The 27,323-nt window shown below is 36.9% G+C and overlaps 1 protein-coding gene across 1 annotated transcript in view; it reads left to right on the top strand.

The window, feature by feature from the left end:
• Positions 1 to 27,323, top strand: part of kif18a (kinesin family member 18A) — a 105,040-nt gene that overhangs the window by 48,286 nt on the left and 29,431 nt on the right. The window contains exons 8-14 of the mRNA XM_059976004.1: positions 3,839 to 4,015; positions 6,163 to 6,237; positions 7,878 to 7,993; positions 14,791 to 14,953; positions 18,527 to 18,691; positions 21,985 to 22,106; positions 23,061 to 23,299. Coding sequence (XP_059831987.1) covers positions 3,839 to 4,015; positions 6,163 to 6,237; positions 7,878 to 7,993; positions 14,791 to 14,953; positions 18,527 to 18,691; positions 21,985 to 22,106; positions 23,061 to 23,299 — 1,057 coding nt within the window. The remainder of the gene's footprint in view (positions 1 to 3,838; positions 4,016 to 6,162; positions 6,238 to 7,877; positions 7,994 to 14,790; positions 14,954 to 18,526; positions 18,692 to 21,984; positions 22,107 to 23,060; positions 23,300 to 27,323) is intronic.

Below are 27,323 nucleotides of genomic sequence, written 5' to 3'. Positions count from 1 at the left end.
AATCTCCTCTTTATGTCATTTGAAAATATTTTTCAAGACTATCTCAAAAGTTGTGTGTTGAAACTTTGGTAACTCAATAGCACTTTTACTTTTCACTTTCACTTTTAGTCATTATGTTTTCTGCCTGCCCAGAATTCATTAGTCTGGTTCACTACTTAACCACCCAGATGGCGTCACTTGTTTGACACCACAAGCCCGTACAGAAGACATCCATTCGCAACTGATGATTAGAAATTTATAATCCATGACACAGAACCCCATAAATCATTGTAGGAAGCTTTTCTTTTTCTTTGTCATCAGTGAGCAATGGCCCTTCATCAGTGAGCAGAGAATCCAAACTTGCTTCTAATTTTTCAAGTTGTTCTGAGATCCCATTTGTTGTTATATGGTAGTAGGATGTATCATATAATCTCAACAATTGTCATGACATTATAGCACTGAAATACATTAATGTTTAGTCTTTGGCCACATATTGAACTACAAACGTTTGTATTTAATCTGTGGTAGTTAGGCTTTTACCTTGGTATGTGAAATAAAATATAACTGAAGATAAGTGTTATGCAATCTTTCTTCATGATTTATGAGCAGTTAATTAAAAGTACCATAAATTAATCTAAATTCAGTGGAAATCTGGTGTTGGCACAGTTAAAATTAGAATGTCAAATGATGGTGCTTGAGACATTCCAATGATTTAAATATTCCGATGTACTAACTAGAGTATCTCATGATTCACAAGACTATTTTAATAGAGACTTTATTTTGTAATTCCAGAGCAGGATGATAAAATATTATGAATCAAAAGCATGTTAGAAAAGCATGTTAGGAAAGTATTGGTAATTGACTAAATCACTTTTATGATTGTCAGCAACAAGATTCAGACTTGATGGATTTAATAGAATCAAACCAGTGATGCAGAAAAAATAGAGCTTTTCAGACTGGGTTTAGTGATAGATCTAAGATGATAATAAAGTATATCTCAGGAGGCAAGTACAGTGTTTAAGGAACATCAACTTCCCTTTTTCTCCAAATTTAGCAAGTTGCCAGAGAGAATGCTAAACTTTCTTATTTTAAAAAAAACTGAGCAATGTAACATGCAAAATGGTATGTAATTGCTATAGTTCTAATCCTCAAATTATTGACAGTTTAGTGAGAATTCATTCGATTGCATTCAACTTTTTAGTGATACAGTTTCTTACGTACTGCTATAAAAACATTAACAAAAAGTTAATTTTCTTCACGCAATCCTGTGTTAAAGCTATTTTTCTCAATTTTGCTTTTAGTATTTGATTTGACATTGAATTAAATTTTACAGACTGCATTTTCTGCTTTATATTCTGTGTATGAATTTAGAAAATAAATGACTGGTATGTGGGTGCTAGGTCCTAGATTTATAGAATTTGTAGGGAAATTACAAATGCAGGTGTTTCAAAATTAAATTGCATAATACAGTGGTTTCTAATTCAGTCAAACTCAGGATAATATTGCTCCCTGTGGAAAACTTGTTTATATATAGCATTCAGGCAATTAATTGAGCAAATTTCTTGCTTCTCTTCTTTTTGCCCATCACCTGCCAAGTTCTCTGACTTTGAACACATTCAAATTAAGCTCACAATCTTTCTCCACGTTTTCCCTCCCACCCACTCCCTACCCCAACCATCTGGCCATAAAGTTGTCAATGATACTGCATCAGTATCACCCCTGATATGAGCAGGAGCAAAGATTATGGTACCATCGATCTAAGAATCCTAGAATACATGCAATCTAGCTGCAAAAGAAAACCAGGCATTTTCTTGCTGATGCTAATTCATTTGAGTTGAGTTCCTCTCAGCACCTTTTGGTGCATCAGGCAGCAACCTTGCTATTCCTTTGACATTTGCCTGCTTTTTTTTGCAAGGCCAAATTCTAGCTTAATGTTCAACCCAGCACAAATGGAAACCATGCAAGGAGCTGGCCGGATTCGAGCCCAAGACCACTCGCCTCAAAGTCCCATGTGGATGCCACTACACCACCAGACAGCAAATGCTAACTCATTTAGTGTTTTGAATATTTTACACAAAAAAAATCTGTATTTATTTCTTTTAGGATGACAAGACTATCCATTTCCTTTATACCACCCATAGGATATTCACATTAGGTATAGCAAACAGATGGTTGAGGAAATCTCACTTTTAAACTACTGTGAGCAAAAGAGCAATTTCAGTGTTCATGGAAGCATAACTGTGCCACAGGGAAACATTTAGTAGTCCACATTTGCCCATTATTATGGATTACAGGTTTAAAGAGCAAACAAAGCAAACTTAGCAGTGTGCCCACTGCACAGTTCAGGAACCTTATATTCTGATTATGTTGTCACCAAACTTAATTGGCAGGGAGTTGCCTATTACCTCTGGCTGTGTATGGTATTGTTATGATATGCAGGTTTATGCTACATAGAGAGTTGACCAGCAAGGGTAAAGGGACTAATAACTGCTGTCATTCATTAATGGAAACTTCAGTTGTGCTTCAGACCAGGGTATAAATTAGATATAGTCATGTAACTTCTGATCTGAGCTAACAAAGGACAGGTATATAAAAATGCACCAACTTATTTCTTTGTATTTTGGGATAGGTAGCAATCAGCTTTAAATTTAATATTTTCTATCCAGCTCTAATTTCACCTTTCTCAGCTACTGTCATTCAGAATCAGAATAAAACATTACTGTCTTAAATGGGGGAAATTTGTCCTTTTGCAACAGATTCCTTAAGCTTCACTGATCTCTCTCTCTCTTTCTCTCACACACACACACACACACACACACACACACACTCACTCACTCACTCACTCACTCACTCTCACACACTTTCTCAGAGCAATTCTTTATGTGTAACTGATGGAAACAATGTTGTGTTCACATTTTCAGTGTTTGCAGCCTTTTCCAATTCCACCCAATAAAAAATGCAACCAGATAACTAGGTGCTTCCTGTTGTAGTTCACACTTGTGCAGGTGTCATTTCTCTATTGTACTTTGCACATGTGATAACACTTACAAATCACTTAGCAACTAAAATCAGATCGAAACGTCACATTTCAATTTTTGCACTTTCTCAGTACCATTACCATAAATATATTGTGTTTCAAAATCTTAGAGTGGAATTTAACCCATATCTTTATTCATATTTAAGAATGTTGTCATTTACTCCAAGTTTCCCCTTGTCTTGGCTACTTCCTCTAAAATGTAACTTCCATTACTTAATAAATTAGTGTTCCATATTACCAATTGTCACAATTATTAGTGTCTATTGATTTGATAGTGGGATGTTGTTGACGGTAGTAGAAATTACAGGGGATGATCAACATGGAGATCAGTGGAATGAAGGATGAGGATCTGGGATCTCTATCCTTGCTCTGTCCAGGAATAGAGAAGGTGAGAGCAGAGGTGGGGGAATTGAATGAGATGTGCAGGGCATGCCACTGCTTAAGAAGAAGCTCTTCTATGGAGAAAATCTCATCATTAAAGAGGGAAGACGTGGGAAAGAAGATGAAGTCTTTGTAGGAGGCAGCATGGGAGCAAATATAGTGAAGATAGCAATGAGAGTCTTCTCAGCTTGCAGTGGATGTTTGTGATAACTAATCTCAAGGTAGGGATAAAAAGCATTTATTCCTGTTTAACCGGTTACTGAGAATTGAGACATGGTGTCTAAGGACAGCTGCAGAACCCTCAAACTAAAGTTCATAACAATTTTAAACATGCAATATTTTCACATTAAATGTGATATCTTCTGCAAATTCCTCTACTTAGTGTTGCGGTATATATGTATTCACAGCATCTAGTTTTATTATGTACATCTTATTTTACAGAGAAAGACTCAGCATATTCCATACAGGAACAGTAAACTAACTCGACTTTTGAAGGATTCTCTGGGAGGAAATTGCCAAACAATAATGATAGCTACCATCAGCCCGTCGTCTTTGTCATATGAAGATACCTATAACACACTAAAATATGCTAATCGAGCCAAAGATATAAAATCTTCGGTAAGTTTTGTTTGTGTGTGTTTGCTAATTGCAGTTAGAAAATCAAATTCAGTTTTGGAAGCACTTAGCATGTCCTGCAGCATCCTTGGAAAGAGAAACAGTTAACAGATTAAAAACCCAAAAAATGGGGAAGTAAAATGAGTTAGTTTTAAGGAACAACATTCTGCTGGAGGAACCCAGTAAGGTCGAGCAATACCTTAGTGAGGGGTGCAGTGGGGTGCATGGTCAGGGTTTCAGACTCCAGATCTCAGCATCTGCTAATCACTAACTTGGTTTTAAGTTGCATAGACTGAAGAAGAGTTAGTTAGGACAATGAGCCAATCTGTGATAGAATGAGCCCAGGGTTCCCTAGGTGAACCCATTGTCTATGGAGCCAGGAAGTTAATGGATGAATCAGCACTGTTGGGGAGAATTCTGAAGCCAAAGGAGAATGCTTGAAGTGCCCAGCAGATCAGTCAGTGATATGGGGAGAAAGAAACTGTGTTAATATTACACTTAAATAATATTAGAATAGAACTGGTCAATCCTGATACAAACAGAAAAACTTGAAATTGCTTTATTTGACATTATACCCTCAATCTAAAAAGTGCACAGATGTAGAATGAGTTGCTCTTCCACAGCTTATATTGGACCTCATTGGAACACCCTCTTTGCAGTTTAAGCCCATCTTGATTTTCTGAGTTTTCCAGTTGTGATAAACAATTTTCAGCCCAAATTTTAGCTGTTTCTCTTCTCACAAATACTGCAAGAATTACTGAGTGAGTATTTGAAGCATTTTCTGTTTTTATTTTAGTCTTTGACCATCTGCAGTATTTTTGAGTTCCAGCTATGTAAGTAAGATTAGAAAATAGGGTCCGAATGTAGGAGAGTCTAGAATCAGTACTCAGAAACAATTTAGATCTACCTTTTACAGCTGAATATCCTTCTATTTCTATATGCAATGCTTTTTGATTGGATCGTGTTATGGGCAGGTGTGATCAAAGTCATCTACAATCTCTCATTATGGCCACTGTGGAGGATTGGGAAAAGCTGCAGAAATTTGCAAATTCAGCCAGCTCTATCATGCACACTAGCCTCCTCGGCATCGAGGACATCTTCAAATGGTAAAAAAAAGGCAGCATCCATCCATCTTCATATCACCCAGGAAATGCTAGAATCAAAGAGGAGCTACAAGAGCCCGAAGACAGACACTCAAGCTTTTAAGAACAGCTTTTTTTCACTCTGCAATCAGATTTCTGAATGAACAATTAGACAATGAACACATGTACATGCATGTACAGTATATGTATGTGTGTGTATATATATCTTTGTAATTTACAGTTGTTTTATTATGTATTGCAATGCACTGCTCCTGCAAAGCAACAAATTTCATGACATATGCCAGTGATATTAAACCTGATTCTGAAACTTTAAAATAGAAAGGAATTTGAAAAAATTGATATTGAGAATTATATAGGTTGAGGAGCAAAAAAATATCAAACTGAACTACTGCAATGGCACCATTGGCAGGTGACTTGAAAAATTATGTAAAAGGTTTTAAATTATACTTTCATTATAAATTTGACTTGGGAATCTATTACAAAGGAAAATATTAACCTTGAAGTGTGACAAAGCCATGACAACAGGCAAGGAAGTTTTTCTTTTAGAAAGTGCATACCAAAATTATGTTTTCAACATAGAATAAATAATATCTTTCAGCAGTTTTTAATTGAATTTTATTATATTACTCAAACTTTTCAGTGTGCCATAGTATTTTAATTAGATCTGGATGCATTATATTTTGTTTTATCAGTGTTCGATACAAATTACGGGCAATCCCATTGAAGTGAATGATATGAAGTAATTTAGTCAGTGCTGCCTTCTCACGAGAAACATTGGTTTATTTTTGTACGTTACTGTAAATCTGTTGCAAACAACCCAAGCACTTAATGTTATAAACTTGCATCAACACATGGTCTAGGTATGTTTCTATGTTCAGAATTCTGTCAAACTTCAGAAGTACTCTCTTTCCTCAATGCAACAGAATTCAAACAATCAAGTTTAATTAAATATTAATTTAAGGTAATATTTTGTGTTAAATATTATTTTTCCAGGGATAGCTTTGTTCTAATTTATGCTTTATTGACTATTTTCATATTTGTTTCTAGGTAAAGAGCAATGTTTTGAATTTAAATAACCATGTAGGTAAATATGCACAGATTTGTGAGGAGCAAAGAAAAGAGGTAAGTAGTTACATGCTAACAAACTGGAGGGACACTTGTCCATTGTGAACATAAAAGCAGAGAAAAGGTCTAGTGCTTTCCCGGCATATATGACGAATAAAATCTTTGGCTTCCAGCCATATACAGGTATCGATTTATACAGGTTATAATCAATACCTGTACCTGGCTGGAAGCCTGAGATGAGTTTATTCATAAAAGCTGAGTGTCTAAAAGTAGTGATTTTTTTTATTCTATGTGATCCTCTTATCTTTTTGGCAGTGCTTTCAGTCATCTTAACTCTTCTGATCATTTTTATTCTATATGTGATTCTTGCTGCATTAAAGCTAATATACTAGAGAGAACTTAACAAAAGGGTATTCAAAAATATAGTCCTTGAGAGGGTTTCTAAAAATACGAAAATGCATACAAACAAAAGTAAAGATAGAACTGAGAAATTTAGCAGAGGCCGAACTGTGATAAATAAGATCAATTCCAGAGGTGGGTAAGGAAATAAGAAAATCAAAATAATTTCAATAAGGGCTTTGCGGTGATAGGGAAATAAACAGAACATGTTAGTTTTGAACAAGGTGTGGACAGTTGAGATTCAGACATTGGACTTATGTAAGCTAAAGTCCAATAAACAGAGCCTTTAAAGAAGTCTGCCTAGAAATTCAGTCAGATAATGTTGTTTAACTTTTAACACAGATTTCTAGATGGAAACATTTCAATGACCAAAATTAGGTGTTTCTTTTCCTCTGAAAATTCAGGCGAACAGTTCCCAACATAAATCGTCATTATTCCCTGATATGATGCATGAGTCAATACAGAGGATATTGTCATTTTCCATGCAGAGCTCCTTTTGAGGTGCCTTTCCACTTTGTTCCTAAATTGATCTTTTGTTGGTCGTTCCCAGCTCAAATAGGTCCTGCCATTGCTATATTAAACTGGGACCTCTATAAAACAGTTTTTTAATTTATTTTTACAGATACACAGTAACAAGCCCTTCCAGCCCAATGAGCCCATGTCACACAACTGTACCAAAGTAACCATTTGACCTCCTAATCTATGTGTGTTTGAAATATGAGATCATGGAAGAAAGCGTAGAAACTCCTTATAGACAGTGGCAAAATTGAACCCGGGGTCTGGTACTGTTATTGCATTACATGAATTGCTACACTACAGTTCCACCCTATCTCATCCGTTTTATTGTACTACTGACTTCATTCTATACTGCAACCCATCCCAACCCCTGTCATAACCATTCCCCAAGGGCCAACATCCTTTTCACATCCCCATACCCCTTCTTTTACCTGAATGCCAATGCTCATCCTTTACACCCCTCTATACCCAATTCCTCGTTTCCTCCACACCCAATCCCATAAAGTGACAATCAATAGTATAAGGCTACAACCCCTCTCCATCTCTTCCACTCCAGTAATTCGCCAAAACAGCATACACCAAACTATCTCCACATATGCCTCCCTTAAACTTAAACTACCAAAACAATCATTGGTGCTTTGCTGCATTCCGCATCTTACGCATCCTTTTGAGAATACTGGACTGTCTAGACTTAACCTAAGGCAACAGAAGTTTGGACATGCATTTTTAAAGTATTGCCCCACTTCATTGATCCTGTCTGTTGGGTTTTATCTATTTCACAGATTGTGGAGCTCAAAGAAAAACTGAAAGCTTATGATAGTGAAAGACTGATGATTCATAACAACCATGGAGAAAATATTCTGCTTGGTGTAAATCCAAAAGAAAGTGAAATAAAAAGGTAAACTTGCATGCTAATTTTTGTTTCAAAACCAAAGACACTAAATTTTCAAGGATGTGTTTTTACAGTTGTTATTTTGGAGGAGAAGTTATTTTCTTAGTTAGGATAATACATTACTTATATGGTTAATTTAATTTAATTGTTGAGTTTATTTTTCTTATAATTTCTGCCTGGTAGATATATCCTTATCATCTGGCTCAAGAGTTTACTTAGGCATTAAATACAATGTTGAAATAATGGACATCTCTGGTGCACAGACGTACTTGATCTTGCCATTGTGATAAAAATTTGATGTATTTTCTGAAGTTCCTTATTTATATTAGTGAAAACTTAGTGGTTGTCACTTCAAAGTGTCATAGAGCACTCTTCGTGCTGTTGGACATTCCTAGCAGGTCAGACAACATTTGTGACAGAGAAACAGTTAAAATTTCTGGGCAAACTCCTTTTATCAGAAATTTCATTGGCTAAATATCATTTGGGCCTTGAATTCATGAAAAATTTTCTAGTTTCTTTTACCTATTTATTTTCTTTGATCTTTTCATCTGCCTGCCTTTGACCCAATTCCTTGTCTGTCTTTCCACTACCTTCGGGCAGGAGGTGCAGAAGTCTTGATTCCATGTTGCCAGGTTCGAGAGCAGTTATTGCCATGCAATCATTGGGCTCATGGACCAGCTTTACCTGCCTCAGTGCTGAACTGACACCGCAGCTTGTAGACTGACTTATTTGTATTAGTGACTCTGCAGCTTATTTTTTCTGATTTATTTGTTGGTCTTTGGTGTAGGTGGTTTTTCGTGGATTCTATTGCATTTCTTTGTTTTGCGGGTGCCTGCAAGAAGCTGGATCTCAAGGTCGTATATGGCTTAGAGTACATACTTCGATAATAAATTTGACATTTGAACTTTATTGATGCTGGCAAGAGAACAGCAAAGTGGCTATCATAAATATGGTGCAATTCAGTTAGCTTCTTGTTTGAAAACTTATATTCTTTCTCTTTATTTAAGCCTCCCCTGTTATTTTCTCTTTAGTGATTTCTCTTTTTCTTGATCTATATGAGCGTCTGAAATACAGTCAGGAAAAGAACATGAGAAATAACAGAAGGTGTAGATCATCTGGTCCTTCAAGCCTGCTCCATCTTCTTGAAGACCAAGGCTAATCTTTTGCTTAAACTGTTTTCCAACACCAACCACATAATTCCTTTACTATAAAGCTTTCTGTTTTTGTCTTTTGTTAAATATAATGACTGAGGCTCCACACACCTCCCCCCACCGGTTTGAAATTCCAAAGGATATTCCTCCTGAGGCATACCTTGTAATCATCATTTGTGTGCCCTACTTTTCTAGATTCCTCTGCCAGGAAATGTGTCTTGCCTGTATTGAATCTGTCAAGGCCTTTAAGAATTTTATATAATTTGATGAGCTCTCATTCTTCTAAACTCCAGAGAATAACCCCATTCACTCCTTATGCAGCAAAACTTCCAACCATAGAACTAGTCCAGTAAATCTTAACTATATTCCCTCAATAGAGAACTTATCCTTTCTTAGGTAAGGAGACTGAAACTATTACACAGGGATTAAACCTGGGCTTTGTAATGTTCAACAGATTTATTTGGTATTTAAATAGAAGAGAGGGCAATCATGAGCCAAGTATTTTGGTCAAATGTGCTTTATTTCAGTGACAAAATGTAGTTGAAAATTAAACAGTGGAGATCATATTTTTCCATGGTATTTTTTTTTATTTATTTATTGAGATAGAGTGTGGAACAGGTGCTTCCAGCCCTTCGAGCCACACCACCCAGCAACCCCCAATTTAACCCTAGCCTAATCACAAGACCATTTACAATGACCAATTAACCTACTAACCGGTGCATATTTGGAAATCGGAGCACCCGGAGAAAACCCATGCATTCAATGGGTAGGATTCCTTACAGGTGACACTAGAATTGAACTCCAAACTCTGCCTTAAAATGTAATGGCATCAGACTAGCCTTTATGCTACTATGGGTTTAAATTAGGATTTAGCTTGATTTCTAATTCTAGAATTTTAATGTTGGACAGGAAAGTACTGTTTGAAATTTGATTGTTAGAATGGATTTGAATAACACTGGCAGAATTGAAATGTATATCCTTTTCCCAGTAATATTGCGAAGATGAATGCCGAGCTGACATCTGGAACCATTCCAGTCTATGTGGTAGAACTGGGTAGTGAGTTACAGGTTTTTTCCAGCAGTGTGGGAGGAATGGTGATATATATCCTAAGTCAGTGATGCACAGTTGGTAGAACTTAAAAGTGATGATTTTCCTTGCACCTGCTGTGTCGATCCTTCAAGGTGGTGAATTTGTTGGTTTGGGAATTACTCCCAAAGGAGTTTTGAGTCGTTGCTCCAATACCACAGTGTACAAGTGGAGGATGCACTGGAAGTTTATGCTGATAGATGAAGTCTCAAAGAAGGAGACTGGTTTGCTCTGGATGATGACTAACTGTTTGTTGTTTACAGTTGCATCAATACATCATGCTGGAGATACCAGTCTAACCAGTAACACCCATATCCCAGAACTCAATAAAATATAACAAGTGCATTTTCTGGATAGTACTAAAGTTTTGTGGAGTCAGGATGTGAGTAATGTTGCAAAATATCCAATTTCTGACAAGTTCTGGTATCCACAGCATGTTTGTAATTGAATTTTGAAAATGTGATGATTCCATGATATTGATGCTCAATATTTAACAGTGAATTGTTCATAAGGTGGTTGGATTCTTTTGTGAGAAGGTCATAGCTATAATGTTTCTTGGCACCGTGTGTGGACACATTTTGTTGTTTTTATAATCTGCTGGAAAATGATACCTGTGATATAATTAGCTATGTAAGTTTCAGTAAGGCAAAATATAATAACAAGAGTAAAGAAATACCCTTTTTGCATGCAATCAGTAGAGTATTATTTTAATACCATAAATTATATACATATTTAGATGGAAAACTAAATTTTTGTATAAGTAGACAAAAGTTATAAACAAAAGCCATAGCTTTGACAATAGCAGTAGAAAACGTGAACTATTAATAGGATTCTAAGCAGCCTCTTGCATCAGTGGCTGGAACATACAGTAGTTCTGAGAGATGTAAATATCTCTGTGTATCAATATTTTAAGAATCTGACAACAACTACAAACCAACGTCAGAGTGAGATTAAGGAATATCTAAGGCTTATTTTTAAAAAGCCATCGAGAGTATTTTCTGTGTCTAACCGTGGTTTAAGTTAAAATGTATTCATATTTCAAGAGTTTTTCTGGTAAGATTTAAAATAAGTTTTTAACTGTGTTCTGGTTAGATTAAATGCAAACATATTCATAGTTAAGCCTTATTCTTTGTGTCTTTCAATAGAATTTGTGTTATAAGCTATACAATCAAGATTTATTCAGTATGCTAACCACAGGATCTCACCCACTCCACGTTGCTTCAAAGATTTTCGCAAACTTTGTAAACTTGAGTGACTGAATTCAATTCAGTGCAATAAGTTAGCAATGAGCCAAAAATATTTTGCTCCTGATATTGTGTGGCTCCTCAAAATATTTGAATAATTTCAAACATTATAGCATGAAGTACTTGCATGTGATCATAAACGTAATTAGGGTTTAGAGGGCAAATTATTAATGCTTAGAAATTTAATTGCATAGCCCATGTATTTATAAGTTCTCCAATTCAATTTCAATGGAAAGTAAAGCAAAAAAAAACATGGAGCTTATAGAGAGTAATGTGAAGTACACGGTTTTCTTTTCAGGGCAACCATGTATGTGGTCATTACAGAATGCCTCATTACAGAAACACCTGGACAGATACAATGGGCTTGAAATGGCCATGGAACAAACATTTGTATAGTACTTCTAGGATTTTTTTTCACATTTAAGAGCATAAAAAGCAGAAGCAGGAGTGAACTACTTGGTCCCAAATGTCTGGTGCACCATTTATAGCTGATTTTGCACCTCAGAATCAATTCTGCATCTTGTCCCAAAATCTTGTAATTTCTTTAATGTCTAGGCATTTGTGAATCTCAATGTTGATTATTAACACAACATTTATAGTCCTCTTCCAAGTTGTGAATTCCGAAGATGTCGAATCACCTGTACACAAAAATTACTCTACATATGAAGCTGAAATCCTGATACTGCCCTCTAAGCTTTTGCTCTTCTATTGTCTTCAAGTGATTGTCTCTCATTTTTCTGTACCAAATTTTATTTAATCTCTCTTTTTAATACAACCCTTTTGTCCCATAAAGCAATCTGTGAACCTGTGCTGACTCCCGGAGCAGTGTAGCTGTGCAAAGTAAAATTGGCTTAATTACACCAAATATGGCTGCCACAAAATATAAGCTCAATGAGGCATGATATATTCATCTTTCAAAATGTTTGAAGCACCTTCATGTTTATGCTCTGAATATCATGAATCTATAAGACGCCCCAGAATACACCAGCATTTTACCAGTGTCTCACTTGCTGTGCTGATATTGTGGTTTTCATTTATTTTTACCAAACTAGTAAGATTCACAAAACTTCTTGTCTTGATTACCACCTTGCCTACTCAATAACCAGCCTATATATCTTTGCAGACTTCTTCCATCATTCTTGTAGCTCACCTTCCCACATAGATGTGTATCTTTGGCAAACTTGGATACATTACAGTTTGTCTTTTCATCAAAGTGACTGACAAATTATGAATTATTTGAGGCCTACTGGTAACAATTTGCCAACCTGAAATTATCTCTTTTTATTCCTACTTTCAGTTTTCTGTATTCTGAAATACATTTCAGGTTGGTAATTATGTTTCTCCATAAATAGATGCTGCCTGGCTGACAGTTCTTTCAGGAATTTCTGTTTTCATTTCAGGTTTCTAACATCTTCAGTTTTTTTATATATATTATTTTCCTTCCAACTCTTTGTGTGCTTATTCTATGTAACTGACTTTTTCTGTGGTGTTTTATTCAGTGCCTTATGAAAATATACTTCATCCACTTGGTCTCTCCATTATTAACTTTGCTACCTGCTTTTCTTATTACTTTGTTATTCTCTCTCTCTATTACCAGTTTCACAGGCATTTAACCACCCCAGCAAACTTTTTCTGGTGCATGTTATCAGAGGACAGTACAGAAGAGGAGCAGGCCTTGGGCTCATGATGTCTGTGTGAAAAGCAATGCCAAATTAAATGCATCCCAATGCGCACATGATCCAAATCCCTCCAACCACTGGATATTACTCTGTTTATCTAAAAGTCTCTCACTCCCCCCTCCCCTTTTTCCCAACCATGATTCCTTTCTCCTTGCCTCTATCCCATGCTCAGTCTACAATAGAGACCAATATCAGAATCAGGTTTATCATCACTAACATATTTCATGAAATTTGTTTTATTTTTGCTGCAGCAGTACAGTGCAATACATGAAATTACTACACTACTGGGCATAATGTTATGTGTATGTATATATGTGTGTGTGTGTGTATATATATATATTTCTGTATTTCAATGTTGTTAAGGTCCCACTTGTCCACAAATACCTGTAACTGATCTATATTCTTAGACAACCTTTTTTACGGTTTGCAATTACAAGAATTTTTGTGTTGCCTGTGTGGTAAATTATGTATACCTGTCTGGACACGCCCCTCTGCTGACTGCTCTTGTGGCTCCTCCCACAGACCCCTGTATAAAGGCAATTGGGGCATTGCTTCTCCCTCAGTCTCCGAGAGGTCGTGCTCCCTTTTGCTGCTAATAAAAGCCTATCGTTCACTTCCCGTCTCCAAGAGTTATTGATGGTGTATCAGTCTGTAAACTTACTAGCCAACCCAACAGCATTTTCAACTTAGTTCTTTTTTATATATATATATATATAGCAAACAACAGACATCCCAGCACTTCTAATTTTTAATTTTCATTCCTCTGTATAGCCATTGTATAATCAGTTAATGCTTTGTAAATGTCAAATGCGCTGGAACATTTAATTCCCAACATTAATCACTGTGCAGCTTCATCTCTGCATAACTTTAAGATGAAATCCATTTTTCTGTAGTTGAACATATCAACAATACTGTTTTATTTGCTGTAAATGCTTTGTGAATTCAAATAAAATGTCTTCAAATTTAACTTTTTACTAATTTTCATTGAATTCCCGTTATTTATTGATGTACTACTGTTAAGTTTAATCCATTCCTTTTTATCTCACTGTTTATCATTGTTTGTTTGGAGGTCATAGTTCCAGATTACCACCTTTTCCAATTTCCAAGCCCCTCAACACGCACACACAAACACACACACGCACAATCTCTCTCTCACTTGCACAAACCCATGCATAACCCCTTCCCCCACACAAACCCACACACAACCCCAATCCTGCACCATAGATTTATTGGCATTAACTGACCTTAATACCAACCTCTCATGCTGACTTTTCCCTTTAGCTGAAAGCAAGCTCCTTTTCTGATTATGATGCAACCCCCTTTTTAGATATTAGTGTATTCGTAGGATACTGGAGGTGCACAAGGGGGAAAAAAGCACTGAGGCAAAATATTAATCTTGCTATATCTGGTCAGACTAAACTGATCTTGATTTTGCACACCTCAGCAACAGGGTGTTTTAAAGAAAATGCCTTAAGGTCTTGGGAGCATGTACTGTCCTTCTATAATTCCAGTGGTCGGCTATCAAGAACAATTTATATTTGCCTTGGCTCTAACAGTTGAATGTGCATAACTAGGAAACATTTAGTTTCTTGGCGTTAACGTTTGTCAGTGCATATTGTACTGTTTTCCACATTTTTGTTTAGATTCAAAGGAGTACTTGAAAATATTTTCTGCAAACGACAGGAAATGAGGATTAACTGCTTAGATCTCGAACTGAAAATGAAAGAGGTGGAACTGATGACATTTTACTTTAAAGAGCAGCAGCAATGTGTTCAATTGTTTTCCTGTGAGCCTGCAACAGAGAAGGTAAGATGGTTTGTTCGTAAAATTCTCATGGATAAAAAAGGACTATACTAGATTCAGCAGATACTGAGAATCTAGAGCAACACACGAAATGCTAGAGGAACTCAGTAGGTCAGGCAGCATCTATGGAAATGAATAAACAGTCGATTTTTTGGGCCAATTTTCTCAGCCTGAAATGTGAACTGATCATTTCCATAAATGCTGCCTAAACTGATGACAATTTTTTACTCTGTTCCATTTGCACATTACCATTGCAAGTAAATTGAAAAAAGATGTAAATTTCTTTCCCTATCAATATAATGGAAATCATTATGTTAATAGCTCCTCCAAAGAAATTCTCTATCCCGAAATTGGTGTTATTGTGCGTGTCTTTGCAGCTTTTACTCCAGAAAGAAACAAAGGCAAATTTTGACTAAGTATGTTGCCATCACACAATTAGCCTCTGATGAAAGGATAACATAAATGGAATTTAATTCGGTTTATGCAACAAGTTGAAAATTAAACTTAAGTAGTGATCTGGCTGTATGAACATACCTTTTAGCAAGGGTATTCATTAAGGACAAGGTTGCTTTGCAAAAAGCTACTTTGTGTTCTAGCATGATCCCTGTTTAATTTTACACTGCATGCATCATGTGCAAGATGTAAATGTTTTACTGATTTTCATATGTACCTATCTGAAATTGAGAATATTAAGCCACTGTGCATGAAGAGGTTATAGCAGACAGTGTCTGCTGACAGTGCATTCACATTTAAAGCAGTTTAACTTGGATCCTTCCCAATAAACATCACGGCAAAGTGTGCTTTAAAGGGTGCAAACTCCTTTCTTAAGTGAACACAATAGAAAAATTATTTCTGAAATAGCAGTTTAGGGTTGAGGTTACCAAAATAAAAATAATCTTGGTGGAACTAAATGCAGTGTAAATGTATTACCCAAGTCAGATTGCAAGACACTTAAGATGAATAACTCAGATATATGTATATGACATGGAAATGCTTAATTTAGGCAGTATGTGGAGAAAGAAACATTGTTACCATTTTCTTAAACATGAGGTTCTGCAGATGCTAGAAATTTTGAGCAACTGGTACAAAATGCTGGAGGAAACTTGGTGGGTCAGACATCATCCATGAAAAGAAGTAAACAGAACTGAAAGCCAGAATGTGGAGGAGGGGAAAGAATTAAAGCTGTCAGGTGATAGGTGAAACCAGGAAGGGAGAGGGGAGGGGTGAAGTAAGAAGCTGGGAAGTGACGGATGGAAGAGGGAAGGGACTGAAGAAGAAGGAATCTAATAGGAGATGACATGAGAAAGGGTACCAAAGGAAAGTGGGGAAAAGAGACGGGGTGAGAGGGAAGCCAGAATGGGGGATAGAAAAGATTTAATCGTAATTGAACAATACTGAAAATCTTAACAGATTTTAAAATAGTTGAAATAAAACGGGGTGAGAAGTTTAAACAACAAAATTATAATTTGGGGCAAATGTGCAAGTTATATTTGAAATCTAAAAATTTTGATTCCAAAAGATTGTACAGTTTTCTGTCAAGTACTTCTTTCTCTGAAGGATACAAACCGAAAAATCTCAAGGGGGAATATTATGAACATTTAAAATGATATTAGACTGGAAGGTCAGAGTTAATAAAACAGTGCAAAACATTTGTTAGTCTATAGCAACAAATTTCTGGAACAAGTTAGCAGGTTAAATAGTGCCAGTGGGATGAAAGGAATTGTTGGCATTTCAGGTTTAGTCTCATCTCCATTTGTCAATCTGTGGCCTTTTAATGCAGAGGTAACGATGATGTAACTAATGCATATTGCTCCAACATGATTTTATCAAAGGGAAGTTTTTTTTTCATATAGTTGCTAGAGCCTTTGAAGATGTAACAAAAGGATGAATAAAGGGGAACTCATAAATGCAGCTTATTTGGATTTCTTGAAGATATTTGATAAGATGCTGCATAAATGCTATAAAGATTATATAAAAAGGCCTACAGTTGGAACAATATACTGTCATTGGATAAAGAACAGACAAACAAGCAGAGAACAGTCAAGATAAATGGTAGTTTTCAGACTGGAAATCAGTGTCTAATGAGGTGCAACGTGCATTAGTGTTGAAACCTCAACTGTATATCATCTGTTTTGATCATTTGAATGAAGGGACCAAATTTGCAGATGAGATTGAAAATAAGTTGTGAGGAGGATGCAAAGAGCCTCTAGTGGTTAAGTGAATGGGCACAAATTTGGCAGTTGTGGTCTCCATGTTTAAGGAATGATAGAAACAACGCAGTTGAGAGGAAATATTTGATGACTATGGAAAGGTTTTGCAAATAGGCCTGTACTCATTGAAGTACAGAAAATAAAAGGAAATCTTACGAAAACATAAGATTCTTAGTGGGGTTGATAGGTGGCTGCTAAGAGGATGTCTAGTGGAGTTATTTGGAACTAGAGATGTATTTTAAGAATAATTGAGAATTTAATTCTGATCTGCAAAGTAATTACTTTGAGGATTGTAACTTTGGAATTCTCTATGTCAGAGAGCTGAGGACATGCAGTTATTGAATATATTCAAGGTAGAGACTGATAGGCATTTTAACTACAGGAGAGTCAAGGTGTATGCAGAGAGAGCAGCAAAACAGTCTTAAGACTAAGACTGTATTAGCCGTATTCATGTTAAGTGGAAAGGCATACTTGAGGGGCAAAATTACCTACCCTCCTGTTTAGTTTTGATATACTGTGAGTATTTGAAACTCTCAGTGTTGATATATAAGAGCAAATGTCGGAGCAGTTGTATCCTAAGGATTTCTATTGGATCTCCTACACTTGATCAAGTTCCATTGAGATTCTCCTTTCTATATTTTAGTTCAGTACTTAACGATCATAATCTCTGCTAATTTTTTTTTACACTAGATGCTATTCACTTGTACATCCCTACTTTCCATCCTAAGACAAACTTGTTCCTTTCTCTTACCCCCTACACCTTTCCCGGTATCTGTTTTTATTTAAAATGGTGCATTTGTTCTTTCTGACAAAACTGTTTGAATTATTTCTTGCTCAATAGATGGTATCTGTCCACCTAATATTTCCAGCTTTTAATTTTAATTTTGTCTTTATCGAAAACATAGAATGTAACATGTTCCAAAACCTGCAGTGTTAACACCTGCTGCCAGCGTAAACAATCGGTGTAATATCATGAGACAAGTCTTTTATTTATGGTAGTAGTGGAACATGATCCTGACTGTACAGCATTTGCATGATGTTGATCACCTGCATGATATTTGTGTAGTTTTAAAGCCTTTGGTTACACAATCAAAATGCTAAAGGAACTGAGCAGGTCAGGCAACATCTAAGGGGGAAGTAAATAGTTAGCATTTCAGGTCAAGACCCTTCATCAAGACTGACCTGCTGAGTTGATCCAGCATTTTATTTGTGTTGCTCAATATTTTCAGTATCTAGAGAATCTTTTGTGTTTTTTTATCTGCAACAGAATTCCTAAATGATAGCATTGCAGAACTTGTTTAAAAATAGAGTAGTATTTTGTAATATGCACTTGATTAACATGTGATTTGATCTGCCCAATGTTTAGGCATCCTGCAAGTATGAACGGAAGCTTGCTGCACTAAAAACCCAATATAACCATATTCAACAGAAAATTAAAACTGTGGAAAAAATGCTTGAGGAGAACAGTAACTGGTTACATCGTGTGGAAAATGAAATTTGCTTATTGAGCCAAGATGGAAAAATACCCCAGGTAGAACATGAATGTACAATTTCATTTATATCAGATTTTCTTTATGTTCAAGCTTTTCAAAATTGCACCTGGGAACAGCCAGTTGAAGCCTGATTAAAATCAGGTATGCTATTTAGATAGATATAACCTTAAGAGTTCAAGCATCCCATGTATTTTATTTATGGTTGTCAGTAGTGCTACTTATATCTAAAGATTTGCTGATCTCTAAGAACAAGATGACAGGTTTGTTAGCATCCAAAATGTTATGCAGTTTTGACATCTGTTTGTGCACCATTTTCAGACCAAATGTGGTTCTTCATGTTTCAAACCAATTATATGTCAATGTCTATTAACAATTGCTGGACTCAATAGTGTTCAATCTATCTTCATTTCCAATTAATTGAAAGTATGGTCAAAGCTAAAAAGAGTTTCTTATTCTAAAACCATTGGCAAGAATTGATCTGTTGAATCAGGGAAAAGGAGGACACACTTGGGAGATAGCTAGTGCTAGATAATGAGGTGCGCAAATTGATACTTAAACTATTCAAAAATGATCCATGTGTAAAATACCTGCCTCATATGCCAACAGGAGAAATATACCTGGGTTAGAAAGGCACCAATGTCATTCTTTGGAAGACTAGTGGCTTTCATGCTGCACTGTGCATATTAATTTATGTGGAACAAGAGTTTTGTCATAAGATGTATACTGCTTCAGCAGAGAGATAGATTGCATATTATTGCACTATGCAAAGGTTGTCAAACTGGGAGGCCAGGATGTTAGTGAAAATAGGATGTGGAATGACTAAGTAGAATGATGTAGACTTAGCAAGAAGTACAAGAATTACATGTATTAATATTAACATATACAGTAATCCTTGCGGCCTAATAGGATGAACAAAAGAAGACCTCAAGCAGAAAGAGTAATTCCAGAAGGCAGGTATAATGGCTGAAAGCATTGCCACTTGTGGTCAAACAGAAAATAGAAATTATGTTTTCATGTTCCACTGGACTTAATCATAACTCATGATTCTGGCAGTGTTGCATTTGAATTTATACTTTAGTATCATCTGCATTAAGTTCCACCAAATGCTCATTATGCTCCACTTCTGAAGGAAAACAGCTATAGATGAAAATTTGGCAATATAAATAATTCAGTAAGAAATTTAAAAATATTTACCAAATTTCTAAAATCTTAAATCAAGCATCAATTACACATGCATGGAATATACTTTCGCTAGTAAACTCACAATTTTCAAGTTTGCAGATATTGCTGGCAGATTTAAGAAATGCTTTTGGCAGGATAAGTAATGCTAAACATCTCAAGTACACCAGTAAAATGCTGCTTCATTTTTCTTTTCTGCTTTCCTAGAGTCACATTTCTATTGCCTTCCTCACCAGCATGTATCAAAGTTCCTTCCTCCTTTTCCAGAAAACAATGTCAGTTAGGTTCATGACACAAAAATGATCATTAAAAATATGCAAATTTTGACAGGTGCTAGTTTGCTATCCCCATGGCATAAACAACACAGCATGAATCATTATGCTCATAACATGCAAACATAAAGAAAATCAATATAGAACAGTCAGATCTAGAAATCTTGACTTATTTTTCTATTCTGTGCTTGCAAGATTACAATATGGCACCTGCTGAAACCTTAAGTTAACTTATTTCAAAATAAGCATTTCTAACATTCTCTTTTCTTTGAGATTTCCATCTAAACCAACATTCTGGATTGCATAACTCCTGATTTGTTTATTCCTTCCCCTCTACATTCCTGTATGTGGAATAATAATCATCACCTTTGTCTAGGCCAGGAGTTCCCAACCTAGGATCCATGGACCCCTTGGTTAATGGTAGGGATCTGTGGCATAAAAAAATTTAGGAACTCTTGATCTAGACAATACCAGCAGCATCCACTTCATCTGGATGATCTTGTTTTCCACTGACTGCATCACAAACATTCTCATTGTTTTCTTTCACTTAGTAACATAAAACTTGCTCATTTTCTCACTTTTCCAGTTATGACAAAAGGTCATAAACACGTGACATCTTTCTCCTGCTCCACAAATAATGCCTAGTCTATTGAGTATCTTAGCATTTTCTATCATTATTTAATCTTTCTATCCTCTGACTTCATCCTTTGTCTCCTATTACCAAACTAGTTTCAGATTCAATTTGCCAACATGCCTGGGTCGTTTGGGCTCACAACTTTTGGACCAGCATTCCATGTGAGGCTTTCACATCAGTTGCACTGGACTCATCAATATATTTAGTGGCCTTTTCAAATTCTACAGCATCAGTGAGTAGGATCTATCAGCACCAGTTTTCAATTGTCAAATGTATCTACACCTGCCCTTACATTTCCTCCTTCACCACCATTCAGGGCCCCAGATAGTCCTTCCAGGTGAGGCAACACTTCACCTGTGAGTCAGCTGATGTGGTATACTGCGTCCGGTGCTCCGGGTGTGGCCTTTTATATATTGGTGAGACCCGACGCAGACTAGGAGACTGTTTCACTGAACACCTACGCTCGGCCCGCCAGAGAAAGCAGGATCTCCCAGTGGCCACACATTTTAATTCCACGTCCCATTCCCATTCTGATATGTTTATCCATGGCCTCCTCTACTGTCAAAATGAATCCAAACTCAGGTTGGAGGAACAACACCTTATATACCGGCTGGGTAGCCTCCAATCTGATGGCATGAACATTGACTTCTCTAACTTCTGTTAATGCTCCTCCCCCCCCCCCTTCATACCCCATCCCTGACATATTTAGTTGTTTGCCTGTTCTCCATCTCCCTCTAGTGCTCCCCCCCCACCTTTCTTTCTCCCGAGGCCTCCCATCCCATGATCCTTTCCCTCCTCCAGCTCAATATCACTTTCACCAATCTCCTTTCCAGCTCTTAGCTTCATCCCACCCGCTCCAGTCTTCTCCTATCATTTCGCATTTCCCCCTCCCCCCACTACTTTCAAATCTCTTACTATCTTGCCTTTCAGTTAGCCCTGACGAAGGGTCTCGGCCTGAAACGTCGACAGTGCTTCTCCTTATAGATGCTGCCTGGCCTGCTGTGTTCCACCAGCATTTTGTGTGTGTTGTTGTTTGAATTTCCAGCATCTGCAGATTTCCTCGTGTTTGTATTTACACCCTTTTACCTTTGCATATCCACAAGCAGAGTTTTTTGTATGCAAGTTCTTCTGAAGTGTTTTCACGTTGGCCATTACTTGTATTTCTTGCTGTTTGTGCATTTTGATTGATATGAGATGAATGTTGCAGATAGCTCAGTTGTTCTTAGAAAAATATTTTTGTTAACAGGTCCTTAAACAAGAACTACAGTGTTGTCATTTAAAGATGGAAATCGTGGACTTAAAACAGCAAATTCAGCATATGATTCGCTTGTTTTGTCTCCACAAGCCAGTGAACAGAAGAACAGAAAAGTAAATCTCTCTAATGTTTATCATATTTTGCATTAAACTTACAAACAAATGACGTTTAATGGGATTATAGAGATTTATTACTTTGAAGAGGTTTACACCCACTCCTCACAAATTTTCACTCATTAAAGTCAATAGATGGGAAAACACAGGCATACACCGGAACAATCCTAATGCCAGCGCATTGATCTGGATTTTCTTGAGAAATATTAGCAGTGCTGAGTAAAGCAGCGGCATTTCCACTACTATATTTTGTAATTCCTGCAAAAGCATGTTTCCTGCAATATGAGTAACTCAGTGAATTTTGTCTTCTAACCCTGTACCAGGACTAGATGGAATATCCATTCTAAGTAAATGCAGATTATCGGATAGTGAAATGGAAAGTATGGACACCTTGCTGCTCCCCAGGAATTATAAATGCGTGAATTGTATTCCGCCACATTTTTCAAAGTTTCACATTTTATTAAATTAGTGAAATACAGTACATTTGTTTAAAAAGAGAAAAAATATGTTAGGTGGTGGAGCATATAATGTCAGAGAAATAGCATCGCTATTAACATTTAAGGCTATTGAGTGGTGGCATTGCTATTAAATGAAAAAAAAGTTGGTTTTCTGTTTATTCAGATTCATAGATAGTCCTGGTTGTAACTTAATCTATAATCATAATGAGTCATCAATCAACCAACCAAACAAAAAATGTCTTTATCCTTTTAGAGACCTGCTATAAGAACAGGAATTTTGCCAAATCATTTGTGGTTAAGTTAGGAATTCCAGATTTCTATAGGTTCTTGTCCAATTTAACAAATGTAAGAACATTTTACTGCATTGGGTAAAATGCTGAGTTTTTGCAGCACAACAAAAATCCAAAATGCAATATTACCTGAAACCTTGCACTCTTTTACAGTATGTTTTAACTTAATTGCCATAATAATTATTTATTTTACTCTCACTTTACAGGCTTATAAATACTTTACTTCCTGCATTCCACCAGCAATATCAAACATTAAAAAAAGCTGGACTTGCTTCAGGAACTGCTAAGGATACATTTTTAGAAGTGGAACAATTACTAAAAGATTGGAATGGAAATGTCTTGGAAGAACAAGTTTCAGAATTACCTGAAAAGATGAGAGATCATCTAAATATTGCTGCCATCATGAATTTCTCACAACACACCTATTGCCAGGTTACACCATGTGGTATGTAAACAGTTGACTGTTGTTTAATTATTATTATTTATCATCACTTCTTTGATTTGACAAATTAATTTTGGTAGAAAGTCTACCACAAATCAGAAATAGTGTCTGTATGGCCAAATTTTGTCATCAACTACAGATAGCATAGTTAAGCGCAGTTTTGACTTTTAATTTATGAGTAAGCAGAAAACACCTTTTTGAATTTAATTTTATCATTTATAAATTGAAGCTAAGTAGAATAGTATGCATATAAGTGAAAATAGCTGCCAAGAAAATTCTAAGCATTTTTTAGAACATTAATGCCATTAAGTCTGAATGCTGTGGATTCCAGTTAATTGGGACAAATCAGGATCAGATTATTTTGCCCCAATCAGCTGAAGTTTCATGGAAATAGTTAAAAGGTATAAGAGAGACAAACTACCATTTAACTGAGTAACAACCTATGTATTTAAATAGAGAACAAATTAGAACATTGTCAATACCTCTATAATACTATAAAACAGTGTATTAGTTCCTAATAGTTATTGTTGGAGGAATTCATCTGCCATGTTCTTTAGATTGATTATAAATGAACAAAATCAGCACAGATAGCTAATGTAGATAATAGACTACCTTCATACAACATTTTAGATAATTGCATCCTTCAGATCTTCATCTTCATAGTGTAGATGATTTCAGCAAGCTAAAATCAGCACGAGAGGTAGTTCATTGATGATGCAGTGTCAAGTTTAAAATTAGCTGGGGAACTTTCAGCAGGCTGAAATCAGCACAAGAGATCGTTTGTTGGTGTTGGAGTGCAAGGTTTAAAAAGAGCTTGGGAGCTTTCAGCTATCTTGCGGCAGGCTGAAATCTGTGCAGTGCCAATAAAAAGAAAGAAGGTGCAGGTGGAGCGGACATTGTGTGACTGGGCCAGTGTCAATGTTCTGGCTTTGGCTCAGCAGGCTTGAACAAGCACAGGTGGAGGGTCTAAGTAAGTAAGAAAGCTTCTAGTAAGTTTTTTTTCCCCTATTAGTACATAGCTAGTGCACTGAGAATGGATCTGAAGGTATGTTCCTTGTGTGACAAGGTATCTTCCTTGTGTGGTCACTTTGGTAGCTACATTTGCATGAGTGCATCGACCTGCAGCTAGATGATTGTTGGCTCATATGGGAAAATGAGGAGGGTTATGTAATAGATAGGAGGTATAGGGAGATAGTCACTCCTACGTTGCAGGAAGCAGGTACTTGGTTGAATGTCAGGGGAGGAAAAGGGAATAGGCAGACAGTGCAGAATACCCCTGTGGCCATTCCACTCGATAATAAGTATGCCATTTTGGATACTGTTGGGGAGATCACTTAACAGGGTGAAGCTGCAGCGACCAATCTCTGGCGCTTAGTCTGGCTCTGTGGCTCAGAAGGGAAGAGAGGGAGAAGGGGGATGGAGTAGTGATGGGGGTTCCAAAATTAGGGAGCAGAAAGCAGATTCTGTAGATGTAAAAAAGACACCCAGATGATATATTGCCTCCTAGTTGCCAGGGTCAGAGTTGTCTCAGATCAGGTATCCACGGTATTCTAAAGGCGGATTGCAAACAGCCAGAAGTCATGGTACATATTGGTACCAACGACTGTAGGTTAAGAAAAGGGGGGGAGATCTGAAGAGAGAATATAGGGAATTAGGCGGCAAGCTGAAAAGGAGGGCCTCTAGGGTTTTAATCTGTGGTTCACTGCCTTATGCCAGGTGCCAGTGAGGATAAGAATAGGATGACTTGGCAGATTATTGTGTGGCTGAGAAACTGGGGTAGAGTATCAGTGGGATGATTTAAACTGTAACAGGAGGCCAAGATCAAAAAGGGTGATGAATATAGAGTGAAAGTGTTACATTTGAATGCACACAGTACACAAAATAAAGTAGTTGATCTCAAGGAGCTGTTAGAGATTGGCAGGTATGATGTGGGCATCTCTGAATTGTGGCTGAAAGAAGATCATACTTGGGAGCTTAACATCCAAAGGTACACATATTGAAAGGACAGCCAGGTAGGCAGGAGGTGGAGTGGTGCTATTAGTAATGAAATCAAATCCTTGGAAAGTGATGAGATAGGATCAGAGGAAGTACAATCCCTGTGGGTAGAGTTAAGAAACTCTACCCACAAGAGTGAGTAGTGGATTAGTATTCATGTTAAAGGCCTAAAACCGGTGTATGTTGGAGCATTCTATCGCCCTCCATCATCTGATGTTGATTATTTAAACGGACTGGATTTGTCTCTTTCAAAAATTCCTCAATCAGAATCTTTTTGGCTGCTTGGAGATTTTAATCTGCCTAGTGTGGATGATAATGCTTGATATTGTAGCTGATTTTAAGTTGACACAAATTGTTAGACATCCTACTAGAGGAAGTAACATACTGGATTTATGTTTTGTGTCAAATCCAGCTTTAGTTGTAACTCACCATGTCACTGCAGGGATTAGCGATCATGATGTTGTTGTTGTTGTGAATGCAAAGCTTACTGTGAAATTAATTAAACCCCCCCACACACACACACACAAAAGAAAATATTTTTGTATAGGAAAGTAGATTTTAGTGGAATTGTAAAACTTGTTAGTGATTTCGACCAATCACTAGCAAAGGAATATCTAGCATCAGTCAGTGTTAATATTCTTTGGTCTAACTTACAAGAGGTCCTTCAAACAGCAATTGACAAGTATGTCCCCTCTAAAATGAGCTCTTCCAGGTTCAACTTACCATGGGTAAACCAGTTCACCCGGCGTGCGTTAACGTAGAAAACAAAGACTCTATAATAAAGCTAGGAAATCCAGTCATAGTGAAGACTGGCAAACGTTCAAATCCTCGCGCCGACTTATTGATAGAAACATCAGGAAAGCTCACCATCGGTATGTTAATAAGGTAATAGGTGAGAGCTTATTACAACACCAAACACTTCTGGAGTTTTATTAAATCTACAAGGCAAGAAGTTTCTGGAATTTCTTCTCTCTCATCCAGGGGCCGCTTTGTATCTCTTGCTGCAGACAAAGCATAAGCACTTAACCAGCAGTTTTGCTCTGTGTTTACAAGGGAAGACGTGAGTGAACTCCCCACTTTAGACCCCAGCAAAATCCCAGACTTGCCAGATCTCATTATAATTGTAACAGCGGTTAAGAAGCTTCTTGGGGAATTACAGCCTAAGAAAGCACCAGGACCTGGTCAAACACCAGCCATGATTCTGAAGAGTTGTGCTTCTAGTTTAGCTCTTGTTTTGCAAAAGATATTTCAGAAGTCTATTGATACTAGGACATTACCGGACGATTGGTTGGAAGTGAATGTCGTTCCAATTTATAAGAAGGGCAAGCGCACAAATCCGGGAAATTACAGACTGGTTTCACTCACTTCCATCCCTTGTAAAATTCTTGAGCATATTATTCACCGTCACATTATAGACCATCCAGACAGACACAGTATTTTTACTCACCACCAACAAGGATTCCAACAGGGCAGATCTTGTGACATGCAATTTGCAGGGCTGATCAACGACTTAGCAAAGACCGTTGACAACAGAAGCCAAGCAGACTTGATCATACTCAACTTCAGCAAGGCATTTGACATGGTCCCCCACCAGAGACTGCTATGTAAGCTTGAACATGTGGGCATTAACAACAGCCTTCTACATTGGTTAAACATGTTCCTTACCAACAGACAGCAACGTGTGCTTCTCGAGGGGACAGAGTCCCCTGAATCTCCAGTAACATCTGGAGTGCCCCCGAAGACTGTGTTGGGACCCTTACTTTTTCTCATTTACTTCAATGACTTGCCAAATATAGTCAAGTGCAAGACTCTTTGCAGATGACTGCATAATCTACCATGAGATAAAAAAATGACCAAGATGCTCAGCTGCTGCAAAACGATATTGATTCATTGTGTCAATGGGAGTCTCAATGGCAAATGTCCTTCAACTCATCTAAATGTTATGCTATGCATGTCAATCACAAAGTTAAACCAATCAACATGACATATAACATGAAAGAAAAGATTCTTGAACCAGTCACCCATCACTCAT

This window comes from Hypanus sabinus, chromosome 7 (genome assembly GCF_030144855.1).
Source record: "Hypanus sabinus isolate sHypSab1 chromosome 7, sHypSab1.hap1, whole genome shotgun sequence".
NCBI classification, from domain to species: domain Eukaryota; kingdom Metazoa; phylum Chordata; class Chondrichthyes; order Myliobatiformes; family Dasyatidae; genus Hypanus; species Hypanus sabinus.
The sequence above is the reverse complement of the archived record's forward strand: the minus strand, read 5'-3'. Positions and strand labels throughout refer to the sequence as shown.